The sequence below is a fragment of the Alligator mississippiensis genome, chromosome 6, assembly GCF_030867095.1.
Source record: "Alligator mississippiensis isolate rAllMis1 chromosome 6, rAllMis1, whole genome shotgun sequence".
Taxonomy (NCBI): Eukaryota; Metazoa; Chordata; order Crocodylia; family Alligatoridae; genus Alligator; species Alligator mississippiensis.
The window spans coordinates 68,729,435-68,749,131 of NC_081829.1; the positions used below are offsets into that span (position 1 = coordinate 68,729,435).

The 19,697-nt window shown below is 44.2% G+C and overlaps 1 protein-coding gene across 2 annotated transcripts in view; it reads left to right on the top strand.

Moving 5' to 3' along the window:
- The first annotated feature begins 515 nt into the window (after nt 1-515).
- Nucleotides 516-19,697, top strand: part of HECTD2 (HECT domain E3 ubiquitin protein ligase 2) — an 83,627-nt gene continuing 64,445 nt past the window's right edge. Inside the window, exons 1-2 of one of the 2 annotated variants that reach the window (XM_014607794.3) lie at nt 516-1,030; nt 7,778-7,907. In XM_014607794.3, the coding sequence (XP_014463280.2) occupies nt 815-1,030; nt 7,778-7,907 (346 nt within the window). In that variant the 5' untranslated portion in view covers nt 516-814. Of the gene's footprint in view, nt 1,031-7,777; nt 7,908-13,478; nt 13,571-19,697 lie in introns of those variants that run through there. The other variant, XM_019484259.2, reaches the window with a different exon arrangement.

Below are 19,697 nucleotides of genomic sequence, written 5' to 3' on the forward strand. Positions count from 1 at the left end.
TTGCTAAGTGTGCCAGTTACTGCACATTGATTTAGTACTTGGTTATGCAAGTACTAAATATAATTAAGGTAACTACAGCGCATTAATGACGTGTCCACGCATCTAGTAGCTATTAAGCACAGGAGTTTGGAGTTAGCCTCTCAATTAGAACTTCTTAGACCTTAATGATGGAGGCAGCAAATGAGAGAGAAACTGGGGGAGGGGCGCTAATTATACCCAATTCACTCTCCCCTTCAGCATCCATTCTTGACTACTGTGTGATCATCGTCTCTGAACCAAGACTTCTAGAGTTTTGCATGTCTTTTTGTCTCAGGCCAGCAGGCTACCCACACATCCCTGAGGAGGTCATTACCACCCCGCGCCTGAGGGGTGCTGTGGCGGGGGAGGGGCGGCCGGCTGGGCGCGGGGGAGACTCCACGGCGGGGGCGGAGGAGTGGGGGCCGCGGCCGTGACGCAGGACGCTGGCGGGCGGAGTCTGCGCAAGGAGCCGGGGGCAGCCCCTATTCCCGAACGCCAGCTCCGTGCGTTACGCCGTTTCCGTAGCCGTGTCCTCTGGTGCCTCCGCGGCGTCTCCAAGCGCGTCTCCAAGCGCTGCACATAAACAACATGGCGGCGGCGGCGGCGGTGGTGGCGGCAACGGCAACAGCAGCGACAGCCCCGCTTCCTGCCCGCGGGCTGTAGGCGGCGCGGGGGCTCCGGCGCGGGGAGCGGCCACCCCCGCCGCCGCCTGGAGCCGCTGGCAGCGCGGGGGCGGGCGCGGTTCCGGGCGGGGGCGATGCGCGCGGCGGGCCGGGCCGCGCTGTAGACAGCAGCGATGTCAGTGCAGAGCCCGCAGGCAGGCGGCAGCGGCGGGGCCGAGCTCCCCGCGCCCGCCGACCCGGGGCCGCTGCAGCCCGGCGTCCCGATGAGCGGCGACAGCTGCGTCCCCGCGCCCGCGGGGCAGGGGGCGGACGAGGACGACGACGGCCCGGCGGAGAAGGAGCGGGAGAAGCTGCCTCCCATCCGGCCCGCGGCCGGCAGCGCTGCCGGGGTAGGTGCGGGGCTGCTGCGACTCGTCGCCTCTCGGTCCGCGTGGTGCCAGGTGCTGTCCGAGCCTCCTTGCGGCTGAGAAACGGGCAGGAGAAGGAAGGGCTCGGAAACTAGGACAACAAGCAGCCGGCCACCCCGCTGGTTGCATCCAGGGGCGTGTTATTTCACCTGGGTTTTTTAATGGATTTATTCTTGGAAGCAGGGACAGTTAGTTGTGTTGGGCTCCGGGCACAGTAGTCGCTTCTTCTGGCTAGCAGGTGTAATATCAGCACCTTTAGGTGTGCCAGGGATCGGTGCGACTACCTGCCCCTGCTGTAGCCATCCTGGTGCCGCTCTTTAGCACCGTGTAGCCACATTTCCTTTGCTGGCGCGTGCACATGAATGAAATGCACTGTAAGGAGTAGAGCATGAATGACAGTGCAGTATGTTTCTGGTTTAATTTGCCATCTTGGAAAGAAAGTGGCACTAATGATTTTTCAGCCAGTAACGTCCCAGGATGGATCTCTTCTTTGGTTTGTTTAAACAGAGATCACCAAACATTTAATCACCAAACATGCCCTACTTTTGTGGTAGAATTAGTGCTGTTGGGTTCACAGAGAGCCCTCTAGTTTGACAGGTGTGTGGGGATGCATTAAATGATTCCACCTTCCGGTTATTTCTGAACTTGTTATAATGCAAAGGTTATATCTCAACCTTGTAGCTTTGATTTCCTCGTATACAATTTGTCTCTCTCTCTCTCTTTTTTTTAAGTAGCACAAACAAATTTAGATACGTTTCTTAGAACAAAACAGCAAAGAATGGTATCTCTAATCCTTTAACTTCAGAATTATGAAGCCTTTTAGTCCAGTCAGTTTAAATGGCATCCAGATTAGTAGAACTCATCTTTTTACACCATTTTAATGTGTTGAGTGTGAATAATGCTTGTGACAGTAAAGGAGTAATGGCAATGTTAAGCCAGGTAGTGTGGGTGGACTGTGAACTTCTCTGCATTATTCTGCTAGTCTCTTTGCCTAGAACATCCTTATTGCACTCTTTGGGTTCTCTTCAAAGAACGGTGCAGTTAGCAATTCAGAAGTTGACAGACAGTTGGGATTAGTTTGGGGTTTTTTTGTGTTTAGGATTCAAATCAGCACTTGGGCATGTTTTCAGTGATGGGCATATAACACCCATTGAGAATCATTCTGAGTCATGGAGCAAAAGCTTTATACACAGCTTTGATGAAGGTGGTGGATCTTGGGAAATTGTTGTACCAGACCTCACCCTTCATCAAACCCAGATGTCTAGTTCCAGAAATTTAGAAAGTATGCTGCCAGATTCATTGCTTAAATTGCTAATAGCACCAGAGTTGTGATTGAAACTTTGGGTATAAAGCACTAAACACAGATCACATATTTTAAAGGAGAGAGAGAAATTTCCGACCCAACCTCATTAAGCTGAAGTTAAGATAGTAGTTTGGTAATTTAAGGGAAAAAAAATCATATTAGAACATTTTAGTTTCTTTCAAAAATCAGAATCATGGTGTTGGTATGCAGCATCTAATGTATCCATTTAAAGTACTTTTGTTCAAATATGGAAATGCACAAACAACTCAAATACCATTAGCTGTGTTTCCCTATCCTTGTACATTCTCTCTCCAATTTAGCAACAGTCATATAGTAGCGTGCCTTACATCATCTGCTTTGACAATGAACCTTCTTGCTTTGTAATGCCAGAAAATCTTGCTTAGATTTTTTCACATGCTTGTTCCTTGTGTTAGAAATCCATTCAGTACTTGTGTAATGGGCATGGCTAGATTGTCTTGTGGTTGTTCCTTGAACTGATTACTGGAGTGAAGGTATGTCATTTTCCTTAGTCCCAGTTTTGGTGGTGAATGAAGAACAGGTAATACTCAACAAGGATGCTGCCAACTGCACTGCAGTTTTTCCCCTGTGGGTGTATGGGGGGAGGTGCTGTCACAGCTCAAAGACTGGCATTATGTTTGAATAAAAGATTTATCTTTAATTCTGGCTGTACCTCTTTGCATTGTGATCCTTCAAAGCGAAAAGTCAAGTGGAAGTAGGGAAGAAAGTTCTTGCTTGACCTTTCTCTTTTTTAAGCAGTATCTTGGGAGCTTAAAGTAGTCAGTGAATGTGTTGATCTTGCCATATGCTCAGTTCAGGCCTTTGATGCAGGTCAGGTGATTAGGGACTGATGCCTTCAGGATAGGAATCAAGGGGCACATCAAGACAGGAGCGCTTATGTGCGTTCCTCCAGGGACATATAGCAGTGGCACATAATTGTGCCGCTGCTATTTGTCCCTAGGGAATGTCCCTGCATGCGCACTCTGGTGTGTGGCAAATTGCCCTGGGCGGGGTAGGGGAGGCTGGGGTCCTCCCAGGGCTGCAGCGGCAGTGATCTGGGTGCTTAGAGCCTAACCGGCAGCCAGAGCATGGCTCTAGCTGGCCAGGCTCCAGTTTCAGGGAGTGCATGCTGCAGCCATGTGCACCACCCCTCTTTTTTTAGACCACATATATGTTTTCAGAGAACCTTTAGTTTAGCATCTTCTTTCCTTGCAGTGTGTGAAACGTAGCCTCCCAAGTCTCCCTTTACTACTTTGACTATCTCCTCTTGCCTGAGATTAACTTCAGTGACTACTTTTGCTTGGGATAAATTCAGAGAGGTGAGCTGTTCAATGTCTTGCCTGCTTCATATGGGGTTTAACCCTTTTGAAACTCTTTATTAATAATCTTGTGACAGAGGATGCAGAAAAGGCTGAAGTGCTTCTTCGCCTCGGGCTTCACGGGCAAGGTCAGTTCCAAGACTACTGCGCCAGGCAGCATGGTTTGGGGAGGAGGTGAGCAGCCAAAAGTGGTGAAAGAGAAGTTGATTAGGAACAGTCAGCATGGATTCACCAAGGGCAAGTCATGCCTGATCAAAGTGATTGCCTTCTATGATGAGATGACTGGCTCTGTGGATGCGGGGAGACCGCCGGTGGATGTGATATACCTTGATTTTAGCAAGGCTTTTGATATGGTCTCCCACAACATTCTTGCAGGCAAGCTAAGCAAGTACAGGCTGGAATATAAGGTGGATAGAAAACTGGTTGGAGCATTGAGCTCAGAGTAATCAATGGCTCGATGTCTAGGTGGCAGCCAGTATTAAGTAGTGTGTCCTAGGAGTAGGACCTGAGGCCATTTTTTTTCCAGTGTCTTCATCAGCGACCTGGAAGATGGCATAGAGTGCATCTTCAGCAATTTTGCAGATGACATCAAGCTGGGGGGAGTAATAGATAGGGTGGATGGTAGGGCTAGGATTCAGAGCGACTTAGACAAATTGGAGGATTGGGCCAAAAGAAATCTCATGAGGTTCAACAAGGAGAAGTGCAAAGTCCTGCACTTAAGACGGAACAGTCCCACATACCAGTACAGGCTGGGGGCTGACTGGTTGAGCAGCAGTTCTACGGAAAAGGACTTGGGGGTTACAGTGGACAATAAGTTGAATATGAGCCAACAGCACGCCCTTTTTGCCAAGGAGGTTAGCGGCATGCTGGGCTGCATTGGTAGGAGTGTTGACAGCTGGTCCAGGGAAGTGATAATTCCTCTCTGTTCAGCACTGGTGAAGCCACATCTGGAGTTCTGTGTTCAGTTTTGGGCCCCCTAATACAGAAATTGTGGACAAATTGGAGAGAGTCCAGCAGTGGGCAACAAAAATGGTGAGGGGGCTGGGGTACAGGGTATATGACTTATGAGGAAAGGCTGAGGGAGCTGGGCATTTATAGTACAGGCAGTCCTCATACTTACAACATAATTGGTGCCTGAAAACCATGTCTTAAGTTGAAACGTTGTAACCTGGAACTTATTTTCCCATAAGAAACAATATTATAAATGGGGGATTGGTTCCTGAACCAAGGCCCGATACCCTATTTTCACCAAAAATTACCCAGAATTTTGTACTCAGTCACTTAAAGATGAGTAATATACCTACAATAATGTATGTATATTGTAAATAGCAATCATATTGATTTGGAATGACTTCTTTGAAGTTACTTTGCTAGACTTTTTGAAGGGCTCTTTGTTGATTTTTTGAAGGGTTCTTGGCTGGGGTCTTCTCAGAAGTCTGGGCTGCAAGCTTTTCTGGAGTTTTGTCTGCTTTGTTAAAGAAAGTGTCCAAGGAAGTTTGGACAGATGTCCTCCAGAGAGATGGGCAATGCAGCAAACTTGTTCGCTGGTGTGGCATGGCATTGGATCAAGAGTTGTAAAGTTGAAACTGACATTAGAAAGTTGAAACAGGATGTCAATTTATAAATGTTGCAAGTGCAAAAAGTTGTAACTCGAAACATTGTAAGTTGAAGATTACTTGTATAAAGAAGAGGAGACTGAGTGGATTTAATAGCAGCCTTCAACTACCTGAAGGGGGGTTCCAAAGAGGATGGAGCTGACCTGTTCTCAGTGGTGGCAGATGGCCAGAACAAGGAGCAACAGTCTCAAATTCCAGCAAGGAAAGGTTAGGTTAGATATTAAGAAGAATTTTCTCACTAGGAGGGTAGTAAAACACTGAAACAGGTTACCCAGAGAGGTGGTGGAAACTCCATTCTTGGAGGTTTTTAAGACCCAGCTAGACAAAGCTTTGACTGGGATGATCTAGTTAGGGATGGTGCTGCTCTGAGCAGGGGGTTAGACTAGATGACCTCCTGAGGTCTCTTCCAACACTGATTTTCTATTATTCTAGTGCATAGAACTTGTTTTTGACCCCAGTTGCCTTTGTAATGCTCTTGTCAAAAAGATCCTATTTGCTCAATTTTTACATTGGTGTTGTACGGTTCTGTTCAATCCTAGAAAAGCCTGCCATTGTTGCCTGCATGAGAGAAGTTGCCCCTGCAAATGTCTACAACGTAGATCTGCGTGATTCTATTCTCTGTTATTTCATAATGGGTTAACCAATCTCTAAACCGATTTCTGGCTTTGCAGTTTGTATGCTCCAGAAATTATTTCAATGGTAACATAGCCTTTCTTGAGACTTAGTTTAATTTCAAAGTGTCCTTTACTTTCACTGGCCGATTCCTGCATATTTTTCCCTCAGGCTGTGGGGAAGACCTACTATCTTGTATTTACAGATACTTGTATAGAAGATGCAGAGAAGATATTTTAGTTTTTCTTTGTTTTAGTCTTTAAAAATGCCATTCCAGTTTGTGTGGTTGCCTGACACTTTGCGTGTTGACACTTTTATCTGCCTTATTAATATCTTTAGTATGTTAAGGGTTTGAAGTTGGAAATGGAAATATGGTAGTCTTGAAGTTCAGTGTCTTGCTATTCTAAACTTGTACAGTTTTGACTGAGTTATGGGCCAAGAAAAATGACCTTTTTTTATAAGCACAGTAAAGTTTTCAGTTATATAAAATTTCCAGCAGTATTCCAACTCCTGCCAGGTTGAAATGTGCAAATCTCTGGGCCTTGCTGAGGCTCTTGAGGTTACTGCAGAATGCATCTGTGGACTTACAGCTCTTCTCAGGACTCAAGCTACAGGATTGTTTCTCTAGAGGGGAGAAGATATGGGTAGGATACTGCACTAGTAATTTTATTTATTATTATTTGTATTTTATAGTATAAGGGATTTAGACTTTTGATAGATATAAAATGTTTAGTTTTATGTAGAAATCTGAAAAAAAAAATGCCATTTTAGTGGCATGGTTGGATGTGTTGATCAGATTAACCATTGGACTAATATGAGGATCAGAATCATCACTGACGAGAGAATGGATGTAAATCACTAAACACAGTAGAACTGAATTTGTCTGTGCCAGACGTGAGTTAAGGCTTTGGATTTTAGAGATGCAGGTTTCGATTTCTGCTCTGTTATGGATCTGTTATGTAACCTTGGGCAAGTTGCTTAATATTATGCTTTAAAATAGGGGTAATATTTCCTTTTTAAAACCCTGCAAAAGCGTAAAGTATTATTCTCAAGGGGGCTAAAATATTTAACATCTGCTTCTTTGAGATTTGAAAGCCGTAAACCATCCCTTACATGTTCCATCATAGTGCCTCATTTGGATTCAGTGCTGATTTCTAAAACTTATTATATCTACAGCAAGGGACAATGGTTCATTCAGCCTCTTTCCTGTCAGCACAGGCAGATCTTGAAGCAGCTTTTTTGATGTATTGGAAAATGTTCAGTCATTAACCTTTTATTTATAAGTTGACTGACAGTCAACACTGAAAACTTTTGAGTCATTGGCCTTCTAATTGGCTAGTAGTTTTACTTTACCAGCAAGCATCCCACATAAAAGTTCTTGGCCACATGGGGATATTTTTTTTTTTTTTTAAATACCAGATTTTATTTTTAGGCTCGGCTCTAAAAACAACCTTAATACATAATGTTGTTTTGATGTAGGAGTGTGAAATACTTTGCTGCATTCAACTCAGTTATAGTACAGTGTAATACAAAGATAATTATGAATTAAGTTGCAGGAGTTTATAACAAGAAGTTGATGTCATTCTAGCCATCTTGTTTGCTACTCGCACATTATCTGCAAAACTTGGCTATAAATTACTGAATAGCTTTTAAAACATAGAAAAAATGGAAAGTAGTTTTATGTTGGGTTTCATTATTCATTTGGAAGTATATGTGTTGAAAATATTTAAGTATTAATATGTTACTATTTCTTTTTCAAGAAATGCAGTATTTAAGTGTTCCATATAATAAATAATGAGTAAAATTACTTTTGTAATGATAGATATTAGTGCTTTATTGTATATACTTTTCCTGTGTGTAGGGGTTGGAGAGAGGAGCCAAAACTCAATTTTCCACGTTCAGCAATTTCATAACAACTATTAACCAAAAGAAAGAAGTCACTGAAAGCAGTAGTTCACCTACACAGCCTGTTATGTCCAACATCAAAAATGGTAAGAGAATAGAAATCGGTATTGTTCAGTCACTGGTTACTATTTATATTATGGTAATGCAAGGGTGTCTTTATTGCTTCAAGTTTCTCTTTATGGTGGGCACTGTCCAAGCACATTGTAAATGAGTCTATTCCTGAAGAGCTTGCATCCTGAAAGACAAGCTCTTACAGATAGATGAGGCAGTTACGGGGTTGGAGTCCTGTGTATTTATCCACTGTTTATAAGTATACAAGTGTTATGAACAGCTGTAATATAGTAGGCCAAATGGTAGTCACAATCACAGCTTGACACCAGCTTTGCCATTGTCAGATAGCAGATTTTGGTCAGTATCATGGCAGAAGTGGGTTTTAAAGAGGTACTTAAACTGAAGTAACATGACTTTTCAATGATTCTTTTTGTATAAATGTAATATAATGTGTCAGGATGGGAAAACAGGTATTTGTGGGGTAGGGAAATGGGTGATAAAGGCTTCTGTTTTCACAGAGTGCCAAGGGTCAATCTCAACACAAAATTATATGAAGTTAAATTCTGAAGAGTTTTGAAAATGAGAAATAGTGATTTTGTATTTGTGGTGATGAAGGGAAAGCCAGTACAGGGAAATGAAGGGGGTGCAGTACATTGAGTAATGAGCAAAGGAGAACCATTCTGAATGGTGGTAATTACTGCACACCAGCAGTCTCCGGCATCATGTGTATCAGCGTCCCCACGCTGAAAAATGGCTGATACACATTAAACTCCAGGTGCTTTAATTAGAGCCATTCTAATTAAAGTGCCCCCCCTCCTCCTGGAGCACATCTATAAACACCCCTTATATCTTGCAGTGTTGGATCCTGTGCTACTTTTGAGTGCCTGTATCCATTCTGAAAATACAGTGCTATGTGTATTAGAAGCTTTGAAACTGAAAGTTATTTCTTTATTGAACAGATTAATGTTGCAAAAGTAATGGAACACTTGAAATACAGAAGTCTGGTGTGACCCCTTGGATCTGCAGTTTGTCTTCATTTATTTACTTTGGATAGGATTCTCCATGCTGCCTAAGTCACTTTGCACCATTCAAGGAGAGCAAAACAGTCTTTAAGAAATTAGAAAAGACTAATGGAGAATTCTCTCTAAAGGAGAACTCTCTGCTGATAGAGCTGCAAGGCAGTTTGTTAGGCACAGGGCCAAATGAGTCAGAGATGGGGTGGTATTTTGTTAAGCAGGTCAGATCTGCACCCTTACCTCTACTAAAATAAGGTCATTTAGGACTACAGCCAGGCAACTGTAACTTGTATTAGAACCAGGGGCCCTGAACCAGGGAACTACAACCAGTTACTTATGACCATTCCTTTCATTCTTGTGATAATATAATACACATAAACTCAGTGTAAGCTAATGCAGTGCTGTCAGTCTGTGAAACTCTGAAAGAACTAAAATACCCGCTTCAAATCTCTATTGTGTTAATTTTGGACAATAGTGGTGAGAGTTTAACTGTCAATAACTACTTCACTGCTAACCATTTTTAATGGAAATGCAACTAATATTTATTCCAGAATCCCAAACCACTCTTTATCTTTCTGGTGTCAAAAGACCCATTTGTTTTCTATTCTACTATAAAACTCTAACTTCCTCTGAAAAGCTAAACAGTTCAATCTCAATTGCCAATTCGAGAATCTGTATCACATTTGAAAGACTGCAGGCACAGTTACATTAACATTAAAGAGATGCTTCAACATGAAATTTAAGATTTTTTTTTTTTTAACATAGCTATTTGTATATGTAAAGAATAGCTTTCATGCCTCTGGAGTACCAAAGGTCCAGCTTTCTATCAAGAATATAAATATTTTTTTGTTATAGTTATTACAGCATACAGTTGTAGAGGAGAAGCCACTTCAGATGTCTGTGGGGCATTGGAGATGTCAGGGGGGCATTAGGGGTACATGCCCCCTCAGATTTCTGTGCCAATAGTGGGGCACAGGCTGCAGCTTGGCTGGAGCCAGGACCCAACAGCAGTGGAGGTGGTGGCAGAGTAATTCCTGCTCCAGTGACAGGGCATGGGGCTGCAGCCCTGTTGGACCCAATGTCCAGCAGCAGTGCAGACAGTGGCAGAGTTGTGACCCCCACTGTGGTTGTGGCATGGAGTTGTGCCACCCCCTTCCCTACTGTCAGCACTTACATGTCACCTATGCTATGGGGTGACATGGACAGATGACAAGCCATTTGCCAAGTCCTATTGGCTTGTTTATTAGGATAAGGTAAGAGAATAGAAATCTGCATTGAGTACATGCATACATTTGGAGCCACTTTAAAAGGGGAGCTGTTGATGGGGAGTGCCCAGAAGCTGTTATGTCTACTTGTAACTATTAGATAAGAACAACTTGGGAGTGATACAAATGAACCAAAACTACTCCAACCTGAGGTGAAAGTGTTAAAATTGGAGCTGTTTTGCTACACTTGTATCTCCATGAAACTAAGGCCACAACTACTGCTGCAGTGATTCACAACCTTTCTGGAATCAAGGCACCCCTCCATAACTTTTGTGAATTGAGTGGCACCCTGTTTCAGAAACGAATTTTTAAATATATTTTTGCACATTATATTGCATTATGTTTACTTTCTTGTAGAGAGGGGTGGACAGTGGGGATGGGGGATTGGTTAAGAATCACTCAGCTACAGTATAGTTTGGAGCAAGAGTCCTGTCTCCTGCCCCTCTTTGGAAACGGCTCCAAATGTACTTGTGTCCATACCCTTAGATCAGGGGTGCTCAACCTCCAGCCCACAAGCCAAACAAGGCCCATAGAGCCATCACATCTGGCCCATGGGGACCCCCACAGCTTGGGAAATTTGGCAGTGGGGGAGCAGTGACTGTTAATGCAGCCATATTCCCAAACACCAAGTCCTGCACACCCAGTTGCAGCCAGGCCATGCTCCCTTCCAACCAGCAGGGCAGGGTTGGGGCTGGAACATGCCCCCTTTTCCCTGCAGAACTGGGCTGGGGTCAGGCCATGCCCCCTTTTCTTTGTGGGGCCAAGTTGGGGTGTAGCCATGCTGCCCTTCCCTCCCTCCCTCTGCAGGGCTGAGCCATGCCCTTCACCTCCCTGCCAGGTCACGCTTCTCCCCCTCCCTCCCCAAAGGCCTGGATGAAGCCCCCTCCCCCCTCTACAGGGCCAGGCTCAGGCTGGGCTGTCCCCTACCCCGCTCTGCATGGCAAGATGGTGTCCCCTCTGCTGATCCCAGGTACTAGATTGAAACCACCATCCAGCCTGTGGTCGGACCAAGCATTGCCATCTGAGCCTCCAGGGAAAAAGGTTGAGCACCACTGCTTTGGAGAAATCTCTTAAGCCAAATTATGCATGCTAGAACAGAGTTGCTTAGCTATTCATGCCTCATTAAGGTTTGTTACTCTGTTCTTCAGCAGACACCATTAATCCATCAAGCCAGTCTGTGGCACTTGTGGTTTGGGAAGCTGCTGTGTGTGGTACACAAGATCAGAGAGAGGCAAGGGAGCACAGGACAGAGAGTAAAAAGCAAAGCATCAGTCAGGATGGGGACCACAGGGAAAGAAGCAGAGCAGCAGATAGGATAGGAAGCACAGGACCAAGAACAAAATCAGAGCAGCAAATCAGGTGGGGAGAGAGATCTATGGCATTCAGGGAAGGCGTAGGGGTTAATCTGTGGCAGGTCTGTCAAAAACATTGGCTGCCCCCACTGCTCTTTAGGCTGTACTTAATTTTTTAACTTGATTGTATTCATTCAGAAACACATTTATTTAGGCTATTACAATATTTCTTCCTTTATTTACTCTTGCAGCTTTTGTATATCTAACTTTACACATGTGAGTGGTCTTCCTGATTTGATAGATGCAGGTATAAACACTTGCTAAGGTACTAGCAGGATTAGGACCCAAGTACATAAAATTAGTCATTATGTGACCAGGGAATTGCTTGACACAAAAGACTATATTTTATAGATTGAGCAAAGTCTGATATAACTTTGTGCTTTGAACAAAAACTTATTAAAATAAATGACAAATTTTGAAAGCTTTCCATTGATATTCCAGAAGTCACATGTGAATTATGACATTCTGTTAAATAAATTGAGTAGAGAAATGCTTATAAATGAATGCTTGTATATGTTTGATAAATTAAAGTGGAAGGAATATATTTTTATGAAAAAAATTAAATGGAATATGCACTGTTGCTAATGCAACATGAAAGCTAGGTTGAAGTACAGTTGCTGTAGTATCTGTTATAAAGGTTGAATTTGCAGAACAATTAATGTGTGTAAAATGAAATATCTTCATTAATGATCTTGATTGCTCTAATTCTGTTCTCCAATTAAATATAAACAAGGGTTGTTCACTTTGACTATTTTGGACAATTTCATCTGTTCAGTGTCTCAAAGTGATGGAAAAAGTCTACTGTTCTATACCTATTCATTTTTAATTTTGCTGTAATAATCATTTCCTGTTTGTCTCAGTAAGGCTTTTTTCCCTAAGAATTTGCAGGCACCCCCTTATTGTCATACTCTGATTAAGTGTTTGTATTCAGTGTAGCTAAGCAACAGGCTAAAAAGGATAACACGATATTACAAGAAAAGAAAAGGTTATCACTGCTTTAGCAGCTCAGTACAGAAGGTTCCAAGTTTTTGCTGAATAGAACTTAAATAACAGGTTTTCAACACTTTATACTTTTTCACCTTGCAGAGAGAGTGCCTATAAATCAACGATTTTTTTTAATATTCAAAAACATATCCTGTATTTAATATAAACATGTTTCTTTTTAAAAATAGATTATTTAGCTTTACATTTTAACAGAGGTTGTCAGTTTAAAGTTTCCCATCTGTATTGAATTTATTAAAATCAGTTTAATTTAAATAAAATAAATTATAGAGAGCCATTTGCTGTTAAAAGTTTTAAAGCAATTCAGGCCATCAGAGTGGTGGAAGTTTATAGGCTAAGTACCAAACCCACCATTTCAACCAATCTGGAAGAAGCTACTGCTGTTGTTGTCCCCAAAGGACAGTGAGTTCGTGCCCAGTGCGCTTGTGCCGATAAACACACAGGGGTGAAGGATCCAACTTAATCTTTATTTCTGCGCAGAAAGCGGTGCTTGGCAATCATTCGCAAAGCAAGCACACCCACCCAAGTGGGCATTAGCCTTATATAGCCTCTTCTAGCCTTACACACTATGCAGTTACTATAAGTTGCCTCTTTTGGTCCATGCGCACTTCACCCTAGCTACAGACCACTCCTTAGCCAGCTTGAACTTGTCTTCATGACAGTGTAATTTGCTGATGTGGCACCTGTTATTCAGCAAGCTCAGCCAGTAACCCCCCTTTCCAACTCCACCAGGGACCTCGCTGATATGGCCTTTCCTTCTAGCAAGGCCAGCAATTAAGCAACTAGGCAACAAGCGATCTCCCCCAGCCTAAACAACCTACTCTATGCCCTTGGTTAGATAAAATACTTTTTCAAAACATACAAAGCTGTTCCCAAAGTATAAAAAAACATATAAAAGTTTCAAGGGTACTCATCACTGTCATAGGGTCAGAGAGAATATTTTTTTCCTTTCTGTTTCATGTAGTTTAGTTCATTCAGAATGAAGAAAACTGACTGGGAGTTAAAACAGGCTTTCCTGCTTTTTTCATCTTCCAATCTGTGAATGAAAGCAGGATGTCAGCGGGTAGGTTTTTTATTACTCTAATTAATCTTGCGGGTCATAGGACACGTCCACACGAGCGTGCTTGTGCCTCTTGCCCCGCCTCAAACCCCTTAAGGCAGGGCAAGAGGCATGTGCGGGAACAAAAAAATGTTCCCTGCTCTGCAAACTTGCAGTACGGGAAGAAAATTAGACCCCTGGATACCCAGGGGTCTAAAAAAAAGCAAAGTATAAAAAAGCAGGGCAGGGCACGGTCCTCGACCATGACCTGAGGCAACTGGAGAGTCGGTTCTCCATAGAGACTCTCTTGCTGCCAGAGTGTCTCTATTGTTGGCCCCTCGCCCTGTTGCTGAAACATGTGGCCGGCCATGCCACATGTTTCAGCACCAGGGCTCCAGTGCCAGTGAGTAAGGAGTCGGCAGGGCTGGAGGAGGGGGGAAGGGACTGTGGGGGGAGACCCCAGCCACCCCCAAGCCCCCCGACCCCTGCCCTGTCTGGCCCCATCCCCCCCAAACCCCTGCCATCCCTGCCCGACCCCTTTAAAAACAAAAAAAACAAACCCCCCTGGCACTTACCTGCAGTTGGAGCTGCCTGTGGCCCTGCCCGCATAGTGCCGGGCAGGGTGACAACCCCAGCGGCCCCAGCTTGGGCACTCCTGCCCCTGCGTTGTCCTGTGCTTCCCTGGGGGGCTCTGCCAGGAGGCCCTGGAGCCCCCCCCCCCTGCTTCTAAGGTAAGCAGAGGCTTTTTTTTTTTTAACATTATTTTTTTTCTGTTCTTTTTCTGGGGTTTTTAAGTGATGGTGCCTGGGATTGTGGGGGTAGCCTTGGGGGCCTGGTGGTGCAAGTTTGGGGCTGGGTGGGGAAGCCATTGGGGGGGCTGCAGCAGCTGGTGGGGGGTGGGGCCAGGTGGAGCAGCAGTTGGGGGGGCTAGGGTGGGGCATGTGGGCCTTGCAGGGGGGGTGATAGTCCCTGCAGGGGCCATTTGGCCCCCATTGGGGGGCTGTACCCCTTGTGTGGGGGATGAACCCCTTGTTGGGGGGCCGTAGCCCTTGTGAGAGAGCCAAACCCCTTGTGTGAGGGCCACTGACCTGTGGGAGGGCAGCAAAATATGTATTCATTAATTCATGAAACCTGTATTTAGAGTTCACTTTATTATTATGATAAGAGACTTGCTTTAACACTGTAGATATATCAATAAAACATTGTCCAACTGATTGCTTTCTCTGTCTCTCTCTGTCTCTTTGTAGTGGTATTTTGTTTTACTTGTGGAGGAACATGGATTTGGGAGTATTTTAGAGTGATTTGGGGATTTTTTTTTTTTAATCGGGGATTTTTCAGTTTTCCAATAGGGAACACCAGAATTCCTGCTAGGGAGGCCAGTGGCAGGACCGGCCTGCTCAGAGCTAGCAGCACCTTAGACCCATGTGGCTGTGGCTGACCTCCTGGCCAAATGGGGCCAGGAGGACATGCTTTGATAGCTCAAAGCCAGGCACCACTCCCAGAACTTCTTCCAGGTGATAGCTGCCCAGATGGCCGGGCAGGGGGCACAAATGGCAGTAGTGCTGCACAAAGGCCAACCCTGCAACCGCAGTCCACTGGTAGCTGGTCCAGAGGGGCAGATGCCTCTACTGGCTCTGCACTCCCCATCTGAGTCTGGCAGGTGCACAGCAGGTCACAGCCAGGCAACAGCCCCCACTGCCAGCCTGCTGCATTGGGTAGAGGGTGTAGGGAACTCTCAGGGCTGCTTCAGCAGTCCAGCTGGCACAAGGGGTAGTGTCCCCAGGTACCAATTGGCTGGGCTCCAGAAGCTCCTGAGAGCTGGTATCCCTGAGCTACTTGCCAGGGCGGCTTTTTATACTGCTGAGGCCAGGACAGGGCGGCTTTTTATACTGCTGAGGCCAGGACAGGGCAGCTTTTTATACTGCTGGGGACAGCACAGGTGCTGGCCCTGGGCTCTAGCTCCCCCTGGCTGAAGATCCGGGAGGAGCCAGGCAGGGTTATTTTGCCCCTAGTGGCACAGTTTGCTCCACAAGAAAGTGCATGTCCAAGCACATGTGCTGAGGCAAAAAGCCCTGGCTCAAATTTGCACTGCTTCTATCTGAGCTGCTGCAAGCTCGTGTGCTTTCATGTGTGGACATGCCCATAGTAACCGGAGACAACCAGTTATTTTCACTAGCTACTGTTGATACTTCCTTTGTTTAATAAATGAGTTAATTTAAAATAGAAAACTTGTTTTGAAAAGGTAAAAAGAATATGATAGCTTTATTTTATTATAAAATAACTTTTAGAATGCTGTTTATATATAATTTTAATTGAATTCCAATTTCCAACCAAATGCAGATTGCAATTTATGTCAGTTTAAGAAGCCACGGAAATAAGAGATGCATCATTAGCTGTTTATTAATACTAAAAAGTATGAAAAAAATAAGACTGAAAAAATGTATGTAAAGTTCTATATCTCTTAGATGTGTATTGGCATAATGTCTAGTTGGCAAAAGAAATCTGTTGAATTCAGTATAAAGCTTAAATATAGTTGGTTACCAAATAAGTATTAATGGTTTTTAAAGAAAGAAAATCATCTCTTCTTTAGGAAAATAACTAAAGTATAAATGCAAAACAAGATTTAAATAAATCAAGGTTTCCTGCTTGCAGAATTAAACCATAATTAAAATCAGTGATTTAAGTCACTTTGGGTTAAATTAATCCACTCTCTTTCTAGAACATGATGTTATGCTATTTAGTAGAACGATTGTGCTTCTTATGCCTGGTGGGACTGTTGGAACATTGGTTTCAGTTTTTAAATTAGCATCTCATTCTCCTCTTTGTTCTTTTTGATTACTACTTTTGTTTAAAAGTCCAGCTGTGAGAACAGGCAAGAAACAATATCTAGAATCAGTGTTGGTGTGAAGGCAGTTCTGATCTGTTATCTTCTGATGAATGGTGGCTGAGTAAACCACATCTGCATTTTGGCTCAGTCATTAATGTGGGTGAAAGTAACCTACCTTTTTTCTACAGCTGTGGTTTCCCAATTGAGATCAGTGGAATTGGCAGTAAATTAGCAATACCAGTACTTTGGTATTTGAACAATTAAAAAAATATCAGCGAGTGAAAATGGGTAATTCTTGTATTGCAAAGGAAAAAACATTGTACAAGCTCAGGTTTAATATGCATGTATTATACATAACTTGTTTGGTTGCTGTGTGAAACAAACAAACATACCCCAAAGTTCTTGAACACTGAAACACTTATTAGTATAAACAAAGACAAAACAAGATTTTCAAATGAGTTCTAAAGGCTGTAAATATTAGGGGTGTGCAAAACAGGATGTGAATCGATTCGGATTCAGATTTGGCCCGAATTGTGGACAGTGATTTGATTTCTTGATTCAGATCACTGTCCCTGATTCGATTAGGCCAAATCCAAATCTGAAGATTCGATTGCTGATTCAGAGAATCAGGGTTTCCACCATAGACACAGCTTTAAATGTTTTTTTCTACATACCTCGAGGTACCAGGCTCAACTCATGAACGGTGCCATACTGGGGCAGATGGAGAGTCCCACTGGAGTGCGGCCGGGGGGGTTCGTGCTCGGCAGCGAACCCGGAAATGGACCAGAATACTTCCGGTCCACTTCCAGGTCCACTGCTGAGTGTGCTGGAGTCCTCCCTGCGCCCTTCCAGCTCAGCAATCAACCATGGTGGGACCCCAGGAGGCACCAGTCACCGAGCAGGAGGGGGGGGGAGTGCACCTCAGCGTGCTCCCCGATGGACCCGTAAGTGGACCTGAAGCGCTTCTGGTCCACTTCTGGGTCTGCTGCCCCCCCCCCCCCCTTTGCTCCTGTGAGATGCTCCATCTGCCCCACCATTGCAGCATTCACAAGCCATCTGGTACCTTGAGGTATATAGAAAAAATAAAGCTGCGTCTATGTCTGAATTTCTCCAAATTGAATCAGAGGGTTCTGATTCAATTTGGAGAGACTAAAGGGTCTTCGCATAGCCCCATTAAATATTTAATTAAGTGGTTTCTTTTAAATATGCTGCGTTAGACTTGCAATGGTTGGCAACATGTTGTCTGCAGAGCTACTGGATCTGGCCCATGGTGTTGATGGGGCTTCACCCACACAAGAGCCTGGCAGTGTGGAGCTGTGTCAGGTCTAGACACCTGAGAGCTGCACCCATGTCTCAGTCAGGAAGAAGTGGTGACAGAGACAAGTCATAGTAGCAGGTGGGTAGAAACACCAGCCTGTCTAAGACCCGAGCCAAGTTGTTCTGGCTTGTGGCTCTGAATACGTGCCAACTGCTGTATTAGAGTGTATTGATTAAAGGGAGGGCATGGGGAAAAAAAATTCAGGTATGGAGTTGGAGGAAAGAAACTTAAAACCCTTTTGTGTCTTTTTGGAGAAGTTCATATCTGCTAGTGAAGAAACATTGAATGTTTAGTACAGCAAAAATAAAGAAACTAGTGATGAATAACTAGCTTTCACTACAGCAGTGGTCCTCAATCCATGGCTCATAGGTAGGGGTCTGCCAAACTTGAAGTGGCTGCCAGCTGATTTTGCAGGCAGACGTAAGGCCTGGCAGCCATTTTCACAGGCAGTGTGTGATGGACGTCCCCTCCCCCCACCTCCCCAACGCCTGTGGCCGAAGGGCCCTGGAAGTTGCGCCCCTCCCTGCAGATTGCCAGATCACTCCAACCGCCACTTGCTTAACAACATGTCAATTAATGGCTTTCACAGACTTAAACAGGAGATTAAGGTCATGGGAGCCATTAATTGATGCATTATTAAGAAATCTAAGAACTTATTTAAGGTCTAAAATTAAATATCTTATTAAAATAAAGCTTGGCACACCATGAATTGTAAGTAATACTATCTATATACACTTTGTTAATTAATACCAACTATACACACTGAATTAAACTCTAAACTGAAATCTCTTATGAAAACAAAGCTATGCACAAATGAATTGTAACTAATACCAACTATATACCCCTTAATAAAGGACATTATAAAGAAGAGTTTAGTGAAACTGAATGCTAACCTTGAAACAGGTAGTTCATACTATTTATTAAATGTGAGCATGCTGCACCCAGCCACAGTTGCTGGAGGCACTCTCTGTGTTTCTGGAGTGAACACTTGTCCGTACACTGAGATGGCATGCTCGGCGTCCACCAAGTTAATTGGAATGGTAAGGCAGCATGTTGCCTGGGTGTAAAAATGTGAAAACTGGTCACAGACACAGTCCTAGAACAGGCACAGGCATCCAGCACTCTTTGACAAAGTACACGTTACCAGCACGTTCATTGTCATGTTCTCTCTGCCATCCCGGGATTGCTCTCAGTAGCTGAGGGTCAAAACTTAGCGAAGGCACCAGGTTGGGGTCCAAAATGCAAACAGCACTAAGGAAGGTGTAGTTGGTTTTCTTAGCCACAGTGGAAGTGACTGGTTGTCCCTGTAGTACCAGTTCAGATTCACAGCTGTTGCCTGGAACAGGTTCCTTCTGCACTGGTTTTCACAAGGGCAGCTTGACAGTTCTTGCGATGCCCTGTCTTCGACCCAGCTTATCAAATCCATCAGCTTGTATGCATGGTGGATCACAGTCTGCCATGTCAGGAGCTCTGTGATCCAGATGGCATTGTCAGCCACAAACATCATTTGATCTTCAATGCCACCTCACCCTAAGAGATCGCAAAGCTTGAGCAAGTACGGTGTGCTCGGTGTTTTTTCCAGCTCCTCACTCATAAACTGCTGGTAGTGCTGCATATGCTTGGTTTGATAATGGACTGTGTTGAACCACAAATTCCACCGTGTGGGCACAGACTGGTGGCAGTGGCAAGTGCCATGTGAATCCCCACTTTGGCTAGTGATGACCTCCCTATACCAGACCTTATGACCTGGACGGTACTTGAAGATTTTCTTGAAAAGGCTGTTCACCTTGGGGAACTGTGTGCCAGATGTCACTTACTAGAGACAAAATGTGCATGTTGCAGGTGACATGAACAGTGTTACGCAGCATTCCTTGGGTCACATGGGAGAAAGTTCCCATGTACATGTGCAAGACTATTTTGTAGCTGTGCTAGTCTGAGAGAGAGAGATGCACAAAGCTCTTGGGTCAGAAGTGATATATTTTGTTAGACCAACTAAATAATAGAAA